At 30.8% G+C, this 20434-nt stretch overlaps 2 protein-coding genes across 6 annotated transcripts; one reads left to right on the top strand and one right to left on the bottom strand.

The window, feature by feature from the left end:
• The first annotated feature begins 8645 nt into the window (after positions 1 to 8645).
• On the top strand, positions 8646 to 15024 carry LOC114280095 (indole-3-acetate O-methyltransferase 1). Its single transcript, XM_028222428.2, has 4 exons — positions 8646 to 8919; positions 9747 to 10166; positions 12179 to 12454; positions 14414 to 15024. Exons 1-4 carry the CDS (start codon positions 8794 to 8796, stop codon positions 14765 to 14767), a joined length of 1176 nt encoding a protein of 391 aa, XP_028078229.2. The 5' UTR covers positions 8646 to 8793; the 3' UTR covers positions 14768 to 15024.
• A 612-nt stretch (positions 15025 to 15636) lies between these two features.
• LOC114280094 (protein HOMOLOG OF MAMMALIAN LYST-INTERACTING PROTEIN 5) lies at positions 15637 to 20100 on the bottom strand. Of its 5 annotated transcripts, XM_028222425.2 has the most exons (7): positions 19839 to 19964; positions 19626 to 19726; positions 19422 to 19483; positions 18037 to 18201; positions 17325 to 17400; positions 16997 to 17137; positions 15637 to 16593 (listed from the first exon to the last, which is right to left on the bottom strand). In XM_028222425.2, exons 4-7 carry the CDS (start codon positions 18171 to 18173, stop codon positions 15937 to 15939), a joined length of 1011 nt encoding a protein of 336 aa, XP_028078226.1. In that variant the 5' UTR covers positions 18174 to 18201; positions 19422 to 19483; positions 19626 to 19726; positions 19839 to 19964; the 3' UTR covers positions 15637 to 15936. The 5 variants fall into 5 exon arrangements, with proteins under 5 accessions (XP_028078226.1, XP_028078224.1, XP_028078225.1 ...); XM_028222423.2 differs by lacking the exon at positions 19422 to 19483 and having other exon boundaries at positions 18092 to 18201; positions 19839 to 20100; XM_028222424.2 differs by lacking the exon at positions 19422 to 19483 and having other exon boundaries at positions 19839 to 19984.
• Positions 20101 to 20434: the final 334 nt, after the last annotated feature.

Here is a 20434-nt window from a genome sequence, read left to right as displayed (position 1 = left end):
TATTGAAGTAACCTGTAGAGCACAAAACTAAATTAATTGTGGCCTTGATATCTTGATTTAATCACTTTATTTATGTCATTAGAATAATGTAGAACCCTAAATTTCATGCATATTTATCATTCCCAATACCATTGAACTCAAATTTCTACTACTTTTAAGGCCAATGAATAACTCTATCCCTATCTATAAGCTCTGTTTTTACGTCTGATAGAATCCACCAGAATGAAGGGCCTGCCTACATCTAACATAACATCAATCTAGACAAAATAATTAGGGTGTCCGGTGGATGTAACATTTTATTTTTACAGTTTTCTATTTATATTAAAAAAAAAATTGAAACAAGAATTTGTTTGATTAGTTTTTTTAAAAAATAGAAATAATATTCATAATTTTACTAAATTCTACTAAGCATAAAAATGTGATTTCTCATATTTTGTAATGAATTTTTTATTCTCGCCTCCCTACTCTTTCTGGCCACTGTCTCCGGCAAGTCCCTTCACCTCCGTACACCACATTTGATTGTCTGCATTCGCTTTTCATAAGTCCACACCACTTCCAGCTACATCTCATCACTTTTGACCATTAACAATTACCTTTTGCCAACCACCCTTTTTCTTGGTATGAAATTGGATAGCACACTATTTTAATTATTGTTAATATATAAACAAGCTATGGCTTAAGTCTAAGGAAGTTTCTTGTAGATAAAACAATATGTTTAGATTCTTTGGGTTATCATATCATAATTTCCATATAAGTTAACAATTTCTTTGTAATTATGATGTTTGAAGAAATTAGAACCGACCACCTAGGGATCCATATGCCTCCAACCATTGACCCAATCCTCCCGGAACTTTAGCTTCATTACTAATAGATTTATTTATACATATATTTAAAAAACTTTTTTATATAATCTAGTCATAGAATTAGATACGTAGACTTTACATTATGTTTGGGAACCTACAAGAGAAAAAAAAAAACAATGATTACTTAAGTTATAAGAGAAAAGAAATGATTGTAATTTCTCTCCTTCTTATTTGGTTAGATTTCATAAGAGAAAAGAAAAGAAACTGTTTTATGTTATATTATCCAAATAATCTTTTTATATTTTGTCAATTATTTTATTTCTACTGGGACAAAATTGGTATTATAAAAATATAAGAATCTATTAGTTTATTTTCTCTCCCAATCTCTCTACTTTTGGGAAGATTGAAAATGAGGGTTATAAGAAAAATGGGTTTATCTCCATTTCTCCATATTTTTCTTCACTTAAGTTATTCAAATAAGTAAGAGAAATACATATCTTTCCATTTCTTTTCTTTTCTCTCCAAATCACTCAATCCAAACATAGTGTTACATAATTTGTAGGTCTCTACTTATGAGAGAGTTATGTCCGATTTTGTAATTAAATTCTATGCACTTTGAATTTTTCATATTTAAAGGTATTACAATAAACGGAACAAATTTGTACGTAAATTTTCACAGAACTTGTATAGAAACTGTGTTAGTTTATGTGAAAAATATTGAAACATATGTAAAATTAGAGTCTTACATTTGATAAAAGATAAGAATGAGTGATACTTAATATAGATCGGATAGACTCACTACTTCCATGTTTAGATTTTTAAGTAAGCATGAGTTCTAAGATAATATATATTGTGAACTCCTCAATTCTTAGGTTCTCCAATAACTGATATCAAAATTGATGGATGACGCATAGTAGGCATTGGATGGAAGTGAAATCATAGCTAATGAATAATGATGATTTATGGATAAAATTTAAAGTCTTACATCAAATCAAAATAAAAATGAACGAGTCTTAATAGGCCGAACGGATTTGTTGCTTACGATATCTTAAATGAGACCATATTGTTATTATTGAGTTTGTGGGCTTCTCAAATTTCTTACCAAAACAACAAAAAGTTTACCCATCCTTTGTTTTTCTTAGGTGCAAGTTTCTAAGTTTATGTGAAAAAATTTAATATGCAAAAAGAATAGAGGCTATAACCTAGTGAAGATTTGTTGGTGGTAGCATATCCATATATAATAAATCTCTTTTGTCATCAATAAATGAACAAGAGTTGGTCATGTGATTTAGTTTTGCCTGATGAATCCAAAACCAAACTATTCAACCAACTTGAATAATTAGTGGAAGTTTGTTCCTTGTATGTCTTACAATATTGGACTTAGTGTTAGGCTTCAATGGTTCATTTTTTGAATATAATAAATACTTCTAGTCTATTGATACAAACTTGTAGTCCATTGTTATCCAAAGTTTAAAACAACAGCCCATATAAGTTGAATTATTTAAATGTAAATTCTAAGCCCTGTTGTTTTCCTCCGTAGCTTTTAATCCCGGAAACCCACAATAATCATATTTATTTAGAGAAATAGACCAAGAGCATTTTCATTCAAATATTTAAAATTTAATATGTTAAATTTTTTTTTTTTTGGAAGTTTAGGTGGCAAATTGGCACATGTCAAATTGATATGAAAGCTTTCCATTTAATATGTCAAATTTATTATTCTATAAATTTTAACTCTTTTATTCACGAGGAAGCTCTTTTATTTTTAAAAAAAAGGCATGAAGTAGGAATATGTCAAAATTGATTTGAAGAGGTGATGTCAAATGTCACATCAACTTTGACACATCGGGTGAAGTTGATACTTGATGTCAAAATATGACTGTTGGGGTGCCACATTATATTTGAAGTATCTGCTGGAGGTGCTCTAATAATCTCATGAAATTAGAAATACCTTTTAGTGAGGGGACTAGCAATTCCATAGAGGAGGTGATAAATAATTGTTTCGCCTCTCATTTTACAAAAGCAACAAAGTCACCTTCTACATGATGAGAACTTTTACGTAATTTCATATATTTAATTTCAACAAACTAATATTAACATTCTACTTCATAAACAAACATAATTTATATTAATACCATCACATTATTAATTTTTCCATTCAATCTTACTTTACTAATAATCTCATCTAATTTAATCTGGTAAACAAATAGAACACTACGAGCCTCACACAATTATATAATATTAAATAAGTTTTAGACATTGTGGTAGAAGTAAATAATTGCTCAGTGTCATACCGACAACACCTTTTACCAATGTTTTACGACTTTGGTTGAAAGCTAACCTCTCTTACCTTTAGAGACAAAGTAGTAATAGTATAAAGCATTCTCTCCCAACTCTTAAAAAAGAAAATTTTCAAGAATACGAATATTAATCAAGGATATGGTTTGCCTTTTTGATTTCTTGGCCATTGTAGTTGGGTTAAAAAGCCTCATTTGTGACAGATTTTTTAAATTTTTTAACTTTTATCAGAGAGAAAATAAAATGATTATAGTTTGGAGGATTATAAAGTTTATTTTGTTTTTTTGTGACTAAAATAGTCAAAAAGTTAGGCATGCCAAACGAAAGCAAAATTGGATATAAAATTTTACAAATTTATGAAATCCACACTCATATAAAAAAAAATTAAGTCCAATTTTAAAATTTCTATATAAATAAAAGAATTGTATAATTTTTTTTAAAAATAATTTGTTAGTATCTTGATGATCAAGCAAAGGAAATCTAAGAAGGGGGGGTGGGGGGGCCATAAATGGTAGGGTTGGACAAGACATGGTGATACAAAGGCATAACTAAACATCTTTTTTGACCACTCCACCACCACCCCCCTCAACCTATCACTTTTATCAGTTGGAAGCCTTTTTAACCCTATAATGTCAAACAGACAAAGCTTATGAATATGTTCAATCTATTCAAAGCTAATGACTACATAACCTAAGGGTTGTAGACCCAACCCAAACAAATTTAAATATTGTAAGTATAGTTATTATTTTTTATTCTTAGACTAACATTTTTTTTTTAATTTTAAAAATGTGAGATTTTTATTAAAAAAAGAAAAAAAGAAAAGGAGTGGTGGAATAAGTTCTCTGTTTAGTTTGGGATGTAATTTGTGTTGGATTTCATAATCAACAATCACTTTCTTATTTCGGTTTGTTCTAAACACTGGAATCACTGGATCCCAAATCATGTTCACATTCTTTTTCAAAAATTTTATCATCCAAACTTAACAATAGATTACGTTTGGATGGTTAGTAATGCTGAAGCAGAATGAAAATATCATTTTAGATCCTCATAATTTTGATATTTGAAACATAATAGAATAAGAATATGATTTATGGGAATGTGATTTTTGATTACATACACCCGAAATCACATTACTTAAGGGGTTATTTGGAATGATTTAAATAAGTATACTTTTTAATTTTTTATGAAAAAATATGTAAAAAAGTAAAAGAATAATATGACTCAAATAAATACACTTATCTAAATAAGTGTTTTTATATTCATCATGCCAAACAACCCCTAAGCAGGAATTGAACCCCCACCCTTCCTTTAGAAATTCTATTTCTAATAATATGATTGGTAGTTAATGTGACTCCTATTCCCTCTATTTGATTCTTGCCATCCAAACATAGGGATAGGGGGTTAAAGATAAAAAGAGTAGGGATAGGAAAGAAGCAAATGGACCGGCATACTATCACGTGAACCGGCGACTATCACGGCCTATGGACTTTCAATGCAAAGCAACAACTTTTAGTGTTTGGACAAAGACGAAGATTACACTAAAAATGGCCCTCTTTGTTAATTGGATTAATTAAAACCTCTTTAATCTTAATGATCATGATCTTTTTTTGAAATCCTTTTTAATTCGCTCAATAAACATAATGTCCATGAATGCAACACTGTTCTGAACCAAAAAAAAAAAAAAAAATCTTGATTTCACTACAATCATCAAATTAGTTTGAATTTTTTCATAAATGATCTACACACAAAAATTTAAAATATAAATAAATTGAATAATCAAAATAGAACTCACAGTGAACTCATATACCAGCACGATTGAGTCCACAATAGTGAATTTTATCCCATAAAAAAAAGAAAAAAAAAAACCCATGAGGTTAGTTTGGATGAGATTAAGATCCTTAATCTGTTTGAATTGTGAATTTAAATAAAAATTTAAAAATACAAAAATGTGAATTAAATATTCATTTCTCGCATCTTCACCATTTATCCACACATAAGAGAATGGTAATAACAATAAAAAAACTAATTGATACTACTTGATAATTTGTAGTACATTACTCCAACAAACTCTAGTAGTTAATTAATTACTAGTTTAAGGTGTTAGGTGCTAATTAAACCTTGATTTCTGGGATGATCGTTTAAAAGAATAATAATCAATCATCATCATTTTGGCTTTGTAATAGATATAAAATAACTTTTAATCTTCATTATCTCGATCAGTCCTCTCTTGTTGACTAATATCATTATACTAACAGTATATAAATAAATAAATCAATCAATCAATTTGGATTAGAAATTGGGTTAATTATGGCTAAAACTGCTTCAACAGCAACTTCTAATAATCACTTCCCTTAAAGAGATAAGCTTTATAAATTATGATATATATATATATATATATATATATATATATTTATTTATTAAAAAAGAGCTCAAAGTAACATGCATGATGGTTTTCTTTTGTGCATCAGTTGGTGGTTGTCTTTATGTGTATATATATATATATCTTAGAAGTGGGCATAAAATATGTGTATAATTTGTAATTACAATTTACATGTAATAATTATGATAGTTATTTAAAATAATTAAAGAGAATTGAAACAGTTTATAACAATAATCATATTTGGGGACATTTTTGAGAAAAAAAATGTAACATCTATACCAACATTTGTTTTATATATTAACAAGAAGTGGGTGTGTGTTGACAGTTATCTAAAAGAATTGAATTTGAAACAACTGAACCTAATAATGAAAGTTATTTGAAGCAATTAGATAATAATTATGGGGCAATTTGACAACCAAGTTAAAAGTTAATTTTTACCTTTTAACCTATTTTAGGTAACATTACTTCTCACATTTTTTACACACAAAAGGATAAAAAAAGTCAAAAAGTTAATTTTTAACCAACTTTTGAAATCATCTCTATATAGTAAATGATGTTTTGGAAAAAAAAACAAAACATGTGACATCTACGCCACCTCAAAAGTTAATTTTATATAACAATAATGCTTTGTTTGTGAATATGTTATTTTAGTAATTTTTTTAACTTCTTAAAAAAAGATGTGGAGAAAAATAGTGAAAGTGATGTGATAATTTATATTGATTTTTTAACTAAAATTGAAGATTGTCAAATGAGACCTACGTATGAATATTAATATAAATGTAGATATAGATTTATATTGTAAGGTAGAGAAGGTTAGTAGTCAATGATTTGCTTTTGATAAAATCAGGATCACGTAAAAAAGTATATCTTATATATATATATATATATATATATTAGTGCAGTGCAGATGCGATATATTTATAATTTTATATTTAAATTTTTAAATAATTTAATAATTGAGGGAGAAATTGATATTTGAAGAAACTGTTTAGTAGTTTGGTGCAACTTGGTGAATTAAAAAAAAAAACGTTCCTTACTTATTGAATATAATAATCAGGATAAATTATGAAAATGGTCCATGTAGTTTATATGATGTATTAATTTGGTCTTTATTGTTTTAAATTGCTCAATTTTACCTCTTAATTTAACAGATTGTGTCACATTGGTCTAATAAATAATGGTCATTAGGTTTGGTTGATGGAAAGTTGTCACTTACTCAAACAATGTGTCAATTTGATCCTTATAGTTTATATGATGTGTCAATTTGGTCATTGTTGTTTTAGTTTGCTTGATTTTGATAAGGACCAAATTGACATATCATGTCAACTATAATGACTAAATTGATACATCGTTTGAGTTTCCGTCAACCAAACTTAACAGTCATTATTTATTAAATCAATATGATACAATCCGTTAAATTAAGGGACAAAATCGAGCAAATTAAAAATACAGGGACCAAATTGACACATTATGTAAATTATAGAGACCATTTGCATAATTTACCCTAATAATTACTAAATGTGAAAGACATTCTAGGAAAAAGAAAAAAAGAAAAAAAAGAGGAACAGTATTTACAGTTATGCTTTGTATATAAAAATAAATAAATATAGTAAGTCCATAAATATAAAATTAAACCACAAAAAAATTAAGAATCTATGTTAATCAATCAATATAGGATCCATCTATCTCTGACCAAAATAATGAGGATATTTTCTTAATACTATTCTCTGGTTAGGATGGCTTTTGAATTAGGTTATTATTTTAAGTAAATTTGGACCCACAAATTGTTAGTTATTTATTTAAAAAGTCCTGTATTTTATTGTTTTGTTTTCTTTGTTTAATAACTGTTAACTGCAAAGGTAGCAAACAAAACTAGATTAGGCAGAAAGAATAATATTAATTGAAATATTATTACTAAACCTACTTAATTATTTTCCCAATCATAATTGTATGTTACAGCTACTTTATCAAACAAAATACTTTAAGCCTAAATAATATTGTCTTCCATTTTCATATAAAGTGTAATGCTAAGCTGACATTTCACATCGAATCTATCGTTACATTTTCAGTAAAACACAAAAAATAAAAACATAACCAAACAAGTCTACCCTACCTATGTGCTCCATTTTTCTTTCATTTGATTTACAATAAGCTTATGGACACAAAATTGGCTACACAACTAATCACATAAAGTAGACGGAAGACAATTTGAGTGAAACTGTATCTTTTATGATAAGTCTTATCATGTGATATGTATAGTCAATATTATTTTATATAATTAGCTCTGTGGTCAGTTATAGTCAATATTATTTTATATAATTAGTTCTGTGGTTAGTTCTGTATCTGTAATCCTATTGTTTGATTTTTTTTTATTTTTTTTATTTTTTTTTTTACCTTCCCAATCTCCGGTTCGGAATCCGGCGGCAAAATTGGCCGGAGGGAGACAAAACACACCAAAGTTGCGCCAAAAAAAAATAAAGTTCGGCGTCAATCTTGGTCTTGTTTTATTGTTAAATGTGTGGACCCATAGAAACAAAAACAAATAACAACTCACAAAAATAATTTAAAATTTTATTTATAAAAGTGATGTGGTCTAAATTTAATTTTTGTATGATATGATACTGATGAAATTACCAACATGAAATCTTCATTTAGATTAAATAAATGGGAATAATCCAAAAAACCTAGGGGTATATTTGGAACAAAACTTTAATTGTTAAGATCTTAGAGAATGAGATTGGATTATTTCAAATTGGTCATTCAACTTGAGAGAGTGGTTGGTTTAATGGCCTATTTTAGGGCCAAATTAAGTAATTTAAATTGTTCACTTTTTAAAAGTTTTGAGTTTAACATTCAAGTAAAAAATTAATATTATTGGATATTATATATTTGAATCATAATTGTTTTAAAAAAATAAATGATAATTATAATTTTAAGAGTAGCCATTCATTTTTTATAATACAAGTGTGATTAAATATATAATTACCGATATCTTATTATTTTTTTATGAGTATTACTAAAAAATAAACGATTTAAATCACTGAAATCGATTCCAAAATATGCCTACTATACCCACACACTTTCGTAAATTAAAATGGCCAACTTTAAAGAATGCAGGCCCATGAAAAATAACTTATTTATTGTGCCGCATTCAACACAAACACAACGTTGCTTTTCTCTCTCTATATATACAGATACAACACTCCTCTCTCTGTGTATATCCAAGTGTCTCTCTCTATATATACAGATACAACACTCCTCTCTCTTTGTGAGTGAGATACCTCTGTTTCTATAGAACACCATTCTCATTTTATGAAACATATCAAAATGGCTGCAACAGGAGACAATGTAGTTGTTTCAAGTATGAAGCTTGAGAGGATGCTTAGCATGAAAGGAGGCAAAGGAGAGTCTAGCTATGCCAACAACTCTCAAGCTCAGGTAGGTTGCTCTTCAATTTCCCTTTGTGCAATATTCTCTGTTTCAAAATCTTTCTGTGTCTTGTTCTAAAACACTCATAGTTGTTAAATCACGTCTGCAAATTACTACATTTTGAAAATTCTCACATGATTCAACAATGGTGAATATTTTGGAACAAAAATATATAGAAAAAGAGAGTTTGAAAATAAAAGCACAGTATATATCATTTGTCTCAAATTTTATCATTCTCTATTCCAAAACATTAACGCGGTGTTTGGTTGAGGAATTTTAGTAGAGAATTGGAAAGGAAAAGGAAAAAGTTAGGTGAAATGTAAATAAAATATAAATATATTTCACCTAGTTTCACACACCTTTTTCCTTTCCTTTTTCAAATCCCTCCTCAAATCCTCCAACCAAACACTACATAATAGACAATTAAATTATGTCTCAAGATTCTCATATTTTAAAATTTTCATATGATTTAATAATTATAAATGTTTCAAAACAGAAAAATAGAGAGACATAGCTTGAGAATAGAAGCACAACATAATTTTTCGTTTCATGTTTCAAAACACTCTTATCATGTCTTGAAATTACTCTCTCTTGAAATTACCACCTGATCTGACAACTGTGAATGTTATCTGTTCCCTATCCAAAACACTTACAACATGTCTCAAAATTTTTGCACTTAAACTTATCACATGATCCAACAATTACAAGTTTTAGAATAAAAGAATAGAGATGGAGTCTGAAAACAAAGATTCTTGACTTTCTTCTTTGGTTTCATCTTAGTTTTCACAAAAATATTTATGTTTCATGCTATGATATCTATCTATCTATCTATGCAGGCAATACATGCTCGATCAATGCTTCATCTTCTTGAAGAAACCCTAGACATAGTACAACTACACTCGCCGGAAGTTCCATTCGCTGTGGCTGACTTAGGGTGCTCCTCTGGTACCAACACGATCTACATCGTCGATGTGATCATCAATCACATGATCAAGCGGTACGAGGCGTTGGGGTATGATCCACCGGAGTTCTCAGCTTTCTTCTCCGACCTCCCATCCAATGACTTCAACACTCTCTTCCAGCTAATCCCACCGTTGGCCAACAATGGTGGGAGCAGCATGGAGGAGTGCCTCACCACCAGCAGCCACCGCTCGTACTTTGCCGCCGGAGTTCCTGGGTCCTTTCACCGGCGGCTGTTTCCAGCGAGATCTGTTGATATTTTCTACTCTGCATTTTCTTTGCACTGGCTCTCCCAGGTTATTTTTGGACCCTTATATTGAAATTATTAAATGCTTTATAAAGTACACACATGTTAAATTAATCATTTTTTGTAGTACCAACAAACATATCATCTAGACAGAATGCTTGGTGGTCTACATAAGTAGTAAAATCCAAAGGCAAGTTTTGTGTCTTAATTGGTATGCTTGCCGTGAGGGTCATTATTTGGTTGAAGGTGTGTGGCTTGACCTAAACCAAGACTGAATCCGAGCGGGCTAACCCGCTCAGAATGAAGCTTGGAATGAGCTTAGGGGTAGGGTTTGAAGCCGAGCTTAGTCCATGGCCAAACTAGTTAAGCAAGGCTTGGGTCTAAGTGGGTAGGACTAGGCTGATGTCGACCCTTGTTTATTAGTGTTCTTATCGTTATGGAGCTATTTGCCACTTTTTGTATTGCCATATGGATGATATACTCCAAAATGCAATTACAAAGATGACATAGAAAAGCCGATAAAAAAAAAAAAAAAAAAAGAACAAGAAAAGATAACATAGAAAAAAGTTCAAAAAATAAAATGAGTGGAACAGATACATTCTATGTGTGTGTCTCACATCCTATCTAGTTTACTTAATTTTGTAAATATTTTTTAAAATATATATTGTTGGTAGGTGCCCTAAAAAAATGTAGTCTCCTCAAGTCATGCCGTGTGAATACATAGAGAGAGATCTTCAACTGCTTGTATATTGCAAAAGGTCAAAGTTTTGTCCTCAATTCATGGCCTTGGATTCACAGAAAGAAAACTGTGGAGAGAGAGAGAGAGAGAGAGAGAAAGAGAGAGAGGGGACAATTTCTACATCCTAAAGCTAAGCACCAATTGATTCAGTGACTGCTTTTTGAGTTTTAAGTAAAAAGTAAATAGAAACCAACAACTTAGTTAGAGGACATTAATGTTAATATGTTCCATTACTAAATCTACCTTTTTACATACATTATTTACATAGAAGATTAAAATGAGGTTATGATGCTTAATAGTACAAACTTTAATCATTACACCATTTGATTGATTGCACGTAAATCAAAACCAAATTACCATTAAGGTCAATATACACTAAAATAATTGTTATTTTTTTTTCTTTGGTAATTTATGTATTGATGTATGCATAGTTTTGAATAATAATATTGATAATACAATTATAGATAACTTGATATCGAATAATTTTGATGGATATAGATAAATTTTGACATGACAAGTCTCATTAGATATGTATATAGCATGCACACATGAATAAAGGGAGGCATGTTTTGGCAATATGTTTTGAGTAGGAATCATCATCATCCAGAGCATGTTACAAAGCCATGGAAAATCCAAATTAACCATACTTATTGCCCATAGAAAAATGTAGGACCCATTTTGATAGGCTTTCAATCCCTATATTGGCTTATTTTTGGGAAGTAGGAAAAAAAAAAAATTATTGGCATGTTTTGAGAAGTAAAAAAAAAAAGTTAGTTTGTTGACATTTTTGTGAAAAAATTTACAAAAAAAAATAGATAGGATATGTGATCCAAATAAACCTATAAACTAATAAATTGACTTCTTTTTTTTTTTGATTTATTTTATTCCCAAAAGAAGAGTGTAAACTAGGATAGGTGAAGATGAAGAGGTTGGTTTAATGGACAAATTAGGCATGATGCATAAATTTGAATTTTTTTAGGTAAATTATCAATAGATTCTCCTTTTGGAATTTATTATTCATTAAATGCTATTAGTAAATTTATCATTGTAAATTTATTTTAGTAAATATAATGAATTTCATATTTTTTTATATAATTATATTGACCTCTTTAATGTAAATGATGGGTGGACACTGAAATAAATATTGATATAGTGTTCTTATAATCCCGTGCCATAATAGATCTAATTATTTATAGTGTTCTTATCTAAAATTTTCATTTTTAAGGCCAATTTTCAAGTAATTTTTTTCTAATTTTTACCCTTAAAAAAAGTTACTCGGTGTAGCATTTGCACTGAATCATAGTTTGTTAATGGTAATGAAGGTGCCAGATAAGGTGGTAGACAAGAGATCAACGGCGTACAACGAAGGAAGGGTTTTCATCCACGGTGCAAATGCGATCACAGCAAATGCATACAAGAAGCAATTCAAGACAGACTTAGCAGGGTTTCTGAGATCAAGATCACAGGAGATGAAGAGAGGTGGGTCCATGTTCTTGGTCTGCTTGGGTAGAACTTCTCTGGACCCCACTGACCAAGGTGGGGCAGGGTTACTCTTTGGGACCCACTTTCAGGATGCTTGGGATGATCTTGTCCAAGAGGTAATTATATCCAATAGTAGTTACACTAATATTACAAAAATCAAAAATTGTTTAAAAATTCTTACACTAGCCAAAAAGAAGTTTAAAATTTTTAATATGTCTCTGTTCATTCTATATAACAATCTTATAATATATATTTTAATCTCTACCGCATTTTCTTATTCTTGACACAAATTTAGAATTGTAAGTCTGGATCTTTATACTGTTATTGTCCCAAAACGAGGGATTAGAATTTGGCCTAGAAATTTGCAATGCTGATGAGATTAAATTGATGTGTTGTGGGATTTGTGTATTAATGAATTTGGACCACACATTAATATTTTTAAGTAAATTTGTAAGTAAAAATTGAGTTTGTAGTATTATTGATTCAATAAAACTACTATCTTAGAAAAATTACCAAGAAAGTTGCCCAAGTTTTGGAAGGTATGGTAGAGATTCAATGAATGTTTTTTGGGGTCCATACACAATGAATTTAGATTATACTTTAATACTTTTAGGTAACTTTCATACCATATGATTCTAACTTTCAACTTAGTGTTTTGAATAGTTGTGCAACTTATGTTGTCCAAAGACCAAGAGTTTTAGTGGAAATCATGACCCTTTAAAGGAGCAACAAAAGTCTACAATGGAAAGGGAGATATTAACCAACCTAGATATAAAAGAGCTAGTCTTCAAATGAATTGTAAACTTGCATGAAATACAGAATTAGATCACAGAATTAAATATAATTTTTTGTTTAGTTGAGATTTACAAAATGTGAGCATAATTTTGTAAACTCATGAAATATAGAATTGGAACATAATTTTTTTTTGAGGTGAGAGTTACAAAATGTATAAATCTTATCTCATGAGAAAGTTGTGTTGAATTCTATACACTAAAAAAAACTGAAATAAGATATGTTCGACTTTTAATATTATATTTGATCTTAATTGATACACGTAATTGCGTGTTATTCAAATATTTACAATTTAAGAGTGGATCTAATGGGAGTCAAGGATCATTTGTTCCCAATTTATTTTCTCAAAATACTTACAGTCACTTAATCATTAGAATACTAGATATTCACAATTTAAAATTTAAAATTTATTCACAATAATATATATCATAAGGGAGTCAGGTCTCACATAGTTAAATTTAAAACAAATAAAAAAAAATTAACACATTACTCGTCATGTGATTTAGATAAAAATTATGAAATATTTTTTTTAAGGTTCTTACATCTTTTTCATAAAAGAAAAGAAATGGAGATATGATGAAGTTTTGGTTTATATGTAACACATAATCTTGAAAATGTTAGAGGTCATTATTAAAAAAATTCACCATCAATTGTGGCCGTCAGATGGATCCCCCCATTTTGTTCTTGATTAATATATGGCCTTCCATTTGTTGACCATCATTCAGGTGGGCACTCTATCATAACCTTGGTTTGGATAAGAAGCCCAAAATTTTAATTATTTTTCATGCGTTAGATTGTTGATCCTTGATCAAATAATGATGAATATGTCAAAAAAATACTTTCTTGTATATGCAATAATTGCTCTCTCATACATGACTTTGCCAGTGGATGTACTGTATTATCTTGTTCCTCAATCAACATCTCTAGTTAGGATGAACGGCTATGATTACAATGTTTTCAGGATTAGATTGCTTATATGAACAAGTACACAAAGAAATCCCATCTAATTTATTTTATTTTATTTTTTATTTTTAGGACAATTGTGATGTAGGGTAAGTCACAAAATACTTCTAAATTATGGTTAACAATAGTTGGGCCATTGTTGGTCTGCTTTATGCCCACCTAGGGCACATGACTATGTAATCCAAGAAATAAATGGCAAAACAATTGTATCTTGTGATTAAAAGATACACACATTATATTTTCTATAAGTTTGATGAACTACAAAATTTAATGTAATGTGTCCACTCTATTGATTATACATTGGAATCACTACATTACAGGGTCTTATTACTTGTGAGCAACGTGACAACTTCAACATTCCGGTGTATGCACCAAGCCTACAAGATTTCAAAGAGGTAGTTGAAGCTAACGGCTCATTTACTATCAACAAGCTTGAGGTGTTCAAAGGAGGAAGTCCACTTGTGGTCAACTGTCCTGACGACGCAACCGAGGTTGGTCGAGCCCTAGCTAATAGTTGCAGGGCCGTGAGCGGGGTCTTGGTCGATGCACACATAGGTGATTGGCTTAGCGAGGAGTTATTCTCACGGGTTGAGCACCGAGCCACAAACCATGCTGAAGAGTTGTTAGATCAGCTACAATTCTTTCACATAGTCGCATCGCTTTCTCTTGCTTAAAAAAAAAAAAAAAAAAGACAAAAAGGAAGGAAAAAAGGCTTCTCTATCATGATTTTTATGCATATAGAGAAAGTGAGATTGAAAGTTTCAACCAAACACTCAGGAGAGGGGAAAAAAGAGGCTCACTCACTCACTTTTTTTTCTCTCTTTTGTGTGTTGTGAGTTATTACTAACTGTAGTTACCTATATACTTGTTTTTGTGTTTTTTTTTTCCCCAAAAGGAGTAAATAAAGCTATAAAACCTCTTCATGATTTCACTTTCTTTTTAGCCTTGTTAATTGTGTTTTCTTTTTTTGAAAGTCATATGAGCATGGGTTGGTTGCTTTTGTATAACATGGAATTGTCTTTTGATTTTTGACTTTTAAATCACTTCTTTCTCATTTCTTTCTTTTACTTTATTATATTTTATATACTTAATTATTCACTTCTTTTTTTTTTAATTATGTCAGGTGAGGTGGGGGAAGGTGTTTGGAATGTAGTAGTTATTTCAGTTACTAGTAAAATTAAAAGTTCTTTTTGAAAAGATTTAAACCACATCTCATTTCTTTCTTTTACTTTATTATATTTTATATACTTAATTATTCACTTTTTTTTGAATTATGTCAGGTGGGGGAAGGTGTTTGGAAAGTAGTAGTTATTTCAGTTACTTATAAAATTAAAAGGTTTTTTGAAAAGATTTAGACCACGGCCAGGCTGTTTTGTTAAAGCCCATTAGGTGCAAATCTTACCATTGAAAAGGACAAAAGGACAAGTATCACAACATGAGTTATGTAAAACATTGCTTCAAGATCACAAAATAAATTCTCTTCTCTTCTTTGCAATGAAATCACCCTGATATATGGGTCAATCACATCAACGAAGAAAATCTATTTATTAATTTTCGGTCTTATAAGCCACGGAATACTCTTTATTCAAAAAAAAATTGTTCTCTTGCACCCAATCCAGTTCACCAGCACAATCTTGTGCATTGAAAAGGGAAACAAAGATTTTGGGGACAGAAAATCCCCAACCCTTGTAGAATTGCAATAAATCACTCAACATGGTAATATGGGGGGTTAAACTATACAGCAATTCCCATCAAAAGGGGGGGGGAAAATTCAAATGAACTTCACTAACAAACTACCAAATCAGAAAAATAAACCAGGATAAAAATACTGCCAACAACAAACTTACTGACTGGCTGATGGATTTGTCAGTAACTCCAGTGATTTTTTAAGGTGGTCCACTGCAACAGAGATATCATCAAAAGCCAGAGCCCCAACTGCAAACCTCGCAGCCTTGTGTGCCTCGGCAATTTTCTCAGGTGGTGGCTGGTAATTGTTGTCATATTGATACATTTGAACAGAAGTCGGTGCAGCTTCTAAAACAGTTCCATTTCTGCTGCTTGAATTGTATTGAGCAGTTGATGGGTAGTTCGTCGTGGTTGAAGCAGACAGAGTAGAGTAAGTAGCATCAGAGCCTTGATGGTATGAATGATGATTAGATGGGGCTTCAGGGAGGCTAGTCTCTGTAAAACTAGGGTAAGATTGGAAATTGGGATACGAGGTAGAGGAAATTTCATGAGACGGGTAATTTTGTGGAAAATGTTGCTGAGGTTCTTGTGGGTAAGGTTGATGGTGATATGGCTGTGAATATGTAGAATTTTCCGATCTGTTGGTCGAAGGCGGTGGATGGAAATCATGTGAAGGATAACTTGCAGTAGGGTAAGAAGGTAGTGACGGCGAATTATTTGAAGGTGATGATGGAATTTCATCATAGGACTGATGTGATTGATCAGGTTCTAGTGCAGGTTTGATAGCTGGGTCAGATCTGCTCGGCTCAAGATCCTGCAAAGAAGATAGCTTGTCATAAATTCCTTAAAAAAAATGTAATATCTGAATAAACTCTTTTGCTATCAAGTTCCTACGATACTTCTGAAATCATATAATTTATCATGAAGCCTGAAAATACCGTCAATTCTATACATTAATTGAATGTTTTTTACACTTGCAGAGTACTTACGAGCTTCAAGGACCCTATGATGCTGAGATTATCACATTTTTCACCAACAAATGCAATATAGAGAAGAGAACCACACATGCAGCAAATGCCAATTGAGGATGAAATTTATTTTTATTTATTTATCTATTTTATCTGCAAAGTTTTCCATAATTTGTATATCTGCAATAAAAAATTTTTTGCAAACCAAATCATTCTACTCAACTATGTTCATTAAGTTTAAGATCATACATATTCACCACTTGATGTGCTTGACAGTATTGATAAATCTTTATCACCATCAGCAGGCCCTGGTATAGGCTTCCTTCCTTCTTTCAAAGCTTTCCTTATATCCGCGGCTTTCCACGCTGCATACTTCTGTTTCTGCTCAAGCTGTTAGAGCAAAGAATCATAAACATAAATACTAACCCAATCGGGCCAAGTGAATATTCTTAAAATCACTAATCAACCTTGCCCAGAGGTTCAATAAACCAAACCAAACCAAGCCTTCCCAGAGGTTCAATAGAATTCGAAAAAGGTTAACCATATGTGAAAATTATTTATGTAATCGAAAACTCACATCAGGCTGCAAGTCACCAAATTGATTACGAATCTCAAAAAAGATGCTTGCTGCATAAAATGTCTTTGCAGTATTCCTGTAAGAAAGCAACAATTTATTGCCCTCAAATAATTACTAAGAATCAACTTCAGAGAGAGAGAGAGAGAGAGGTAAACTAGATTTCAAAGAAGATCGGACTTTTTTCTCTTCACAGGGTTATGATCATATATAACATGGAAAGATAAATGATAACCTAACAGTGTAAGCTGCATACTAATGCAATATCTTTTGCAAAACAGAAAAGCACAAGATGCATCTTGAGTAACAATGTAAATACAAGACACATTATGCTTTTAAAGGCATATAATAAAGACACAAAAATCTTGACATGTAGAGTATTCATAGGTTTTTCCTTTGTTTGGAAAGAAAGCAATAAAACTATAGTAGTGCACCTACTGAAGTATACTAGTTTTAGGACACTTGGCAAAAACACATAAATCTTGACATATAAAGAATCAAGGTGACAGACCGAAGGAGTGAGTTCTTAGTTTCGGACTTCGTAACAAAAAAATTCAGTTGAAGCATGATACATACGTCACAAACATAAATCGATCTCAAGGCACGGGGTGTGTTTTCTAAATGCATCTCACACAATGAGATGGAGACCTTGAGTCATCAGAAATTCTTTCAATCACAACTAGATGCATGCCTCAGGGCATGAGTTTAAAAATACCTTTCTAGAAAATTATCACTAAAAAAATGTATTTTTAAAAAAGAACACGCCGTACAAATCTGCTCTCCCAGCCCTATCTTGCTTGTCTGCCTTTGCAAAAACATTTGAGGCAAATCCCTCAAGGTGCAAATGGTCATCAGGCCCCAATTTCAGTGACTTCTTGTCCTGTAAAAGAACCAAACAGGGCAGATACTAATCATGAGAAGAGATGTACACAGCAAATGAATTTCAGACAAATGCTAATCAGAGCCTTAAATTATGTTTTACATTAGTAGCCAGCATTGGCAGAGGTTCAACTCCACAAAAACAAGACATTAATGTTGTGTTTGGATCATGGATAGAGATAGGAATTTGGAAAGGGAATTCATCCACCTTCTCGCTTTCTCTTTCCAAATTCCTACCTAAATTCATGATCCAAACAAAGCCCAAGTGTAAGCAAAATGTTATTACCATCACGAAATGCCCAACTTAGCCCAATAAATAACCCATGGTTTAACAACCCTCAAGACCAGAAATGTCAATGAAATAAGCAAATAGAAACATCTTCATATTCAAAGTGAGAAAAAGTTAGAAAGAAAAAAAACATATATTTTATTGCTGTTGAAAAGATGATAAGAACCCAAATCATAGATTTTAATTATTTCAAGCTTCACTACAATGTTCTTTGCTCCCTTGAAATGAGTTTTTGCTTTACACAAGTATAGACACATATTACTCAAATTCAAAACTTTACGCTATGTTTGGTTTCAAGATTTGGAAAGAGAAAAGGAAAAGGCATGTAAAACTAGGTGAAATGTAGGTATATTTTATTTACATTTCACTTATCTTTTCCTTTTCCCTTTCCAAAAATCATTTCCCAAATCCCCCAATCAAACACAGCATTAGTCTCTCACAGTCTGAGCATCTCCAATCCTTCACCATTTCTTTCATCGAATTTAAATTTAAATGAAAAAGTGTTCAATAATCATCTTCAATCCTTTTATCAAATATTCATCAAATCAAGGGGGTGTAATTTTTCCATCAAATTGAGAAGTCAACAAATTTGAATCCGATGAAAATTTAAAAAGATGAAGTATTGGAGATTTTTTTTTTTTATAATCAAATTTGATGAAAAATGAAATTTGGGATAAAAGGGGAATTTTTAAAAAGATTTTGACGAAAAAAATTGTAGTAGTTCATATCAAATCAAGTTTTTTACTCAAATTTGAAATCAAATGAAATGAAAAAATGGGTGAAGGGTTGGAGATGGTACAAGGAAAACATACACACATACATACATACATTTATAGAGCCTGTTCCACAAAACATATTTGCAGCTTAAAAAAATAATTTTTAAACTTATCTTGAGCTGAAAAACAAATAACTTAAAAACCTCAAATTATTACCAATATACTGCAAATAACTGGTTTCCAAATGGGGTTACTCAGTTTTTATTTCTCAGCAGAACCTAATCAATCATCAAATCCAAAATTTAAATCAGAAAAAGCAAACAGAAATCATACAAGAGCCATCAAAATCACTAAACTCTTCCGCTTGAAAATCACAACTACACTAGAAAACATATATCAAGAAAAATAAAATTGGGGGACCTTTTCAAGTTGATTCATGAGGGAAACAAGAAGTGCATTAGTGGTTTTAGTACGATCGCACGTTGGAATCTTCAACCCTCGTTGCATCGCACACAATCGACCTGAGATGAAGATAAGGAAAATTCAACTCAAACGAGAAGAAATTAGGGTTTTAGAGTTACTTGATGGTAAAGATTTTGAATGTTTTCCACAGAGAGAGCGAGAGAAGCCTACAGTAGTAGGCGACGAGTGGTTCGTGTTTCTGCAACTCATCGGCGCGTTGAAGGTACGGTAGAAGAAGCTTTGCTGGCTCATTTTCGTTCGCCATTGTTTCAGTGTGAGAGAAAGAGAGCCGAGATCAATTTTTTTCAAATTAAAAACAAAAAAAAAAATTAAATTACACTGACTTCACTCTGAGTTTGAAAAAAATTACAAATTTCTTAATTTTAATATAATTATAAAAGCTCTCTTTAAGTAAAGTTAAAAAATCTAAACTAAAAAATGATAGGAAGATATAAAGATATATAACATAGAATATATATTTCAATATAAAAGGTATGATAATATTATTATTTTTTCATTTATACCATTAATGAGCTTTTGGTAAAAATAGGAATCAAGCATTATACGAATTAAAACATTTAGAGAGTTTAGTATAATTACGTCAAATTTATAAAATTTATTATATATTTTTTTTAAAATTTTAGAAGAGGTTAATGTAATTTATCCAAATTAAAATGGGGAAAATTAATCTAGGGTCCTTCTTTCACTTTTCGTAATGGAAGAGATTCACAAAATTATTTTTTGATGTCTAAGGTCCCTAAACATAT

The sequence above is a fragment of the Camellia sinensis genome, chromosome 7, assembly GCF_055761805.1.
Source record: "Camellia sinensis isolate YWXY chromosome 7, ASM5576180v1, whole genome shotgun sequence".
In the NCBI taxonomy this organism is placed as follows: domain Eukaryota; kingdom Viridiplantae; phylum Streptophyta; class Magnoliopsida; order Ericales; family Theaceae; genus Camellia; species Camellia sinensis.
The sequence above is the reverse complement of the archived record's forward strand: the minus strand, read 5'-3'. Positions and strand labels throughout refer to the sequence as shown.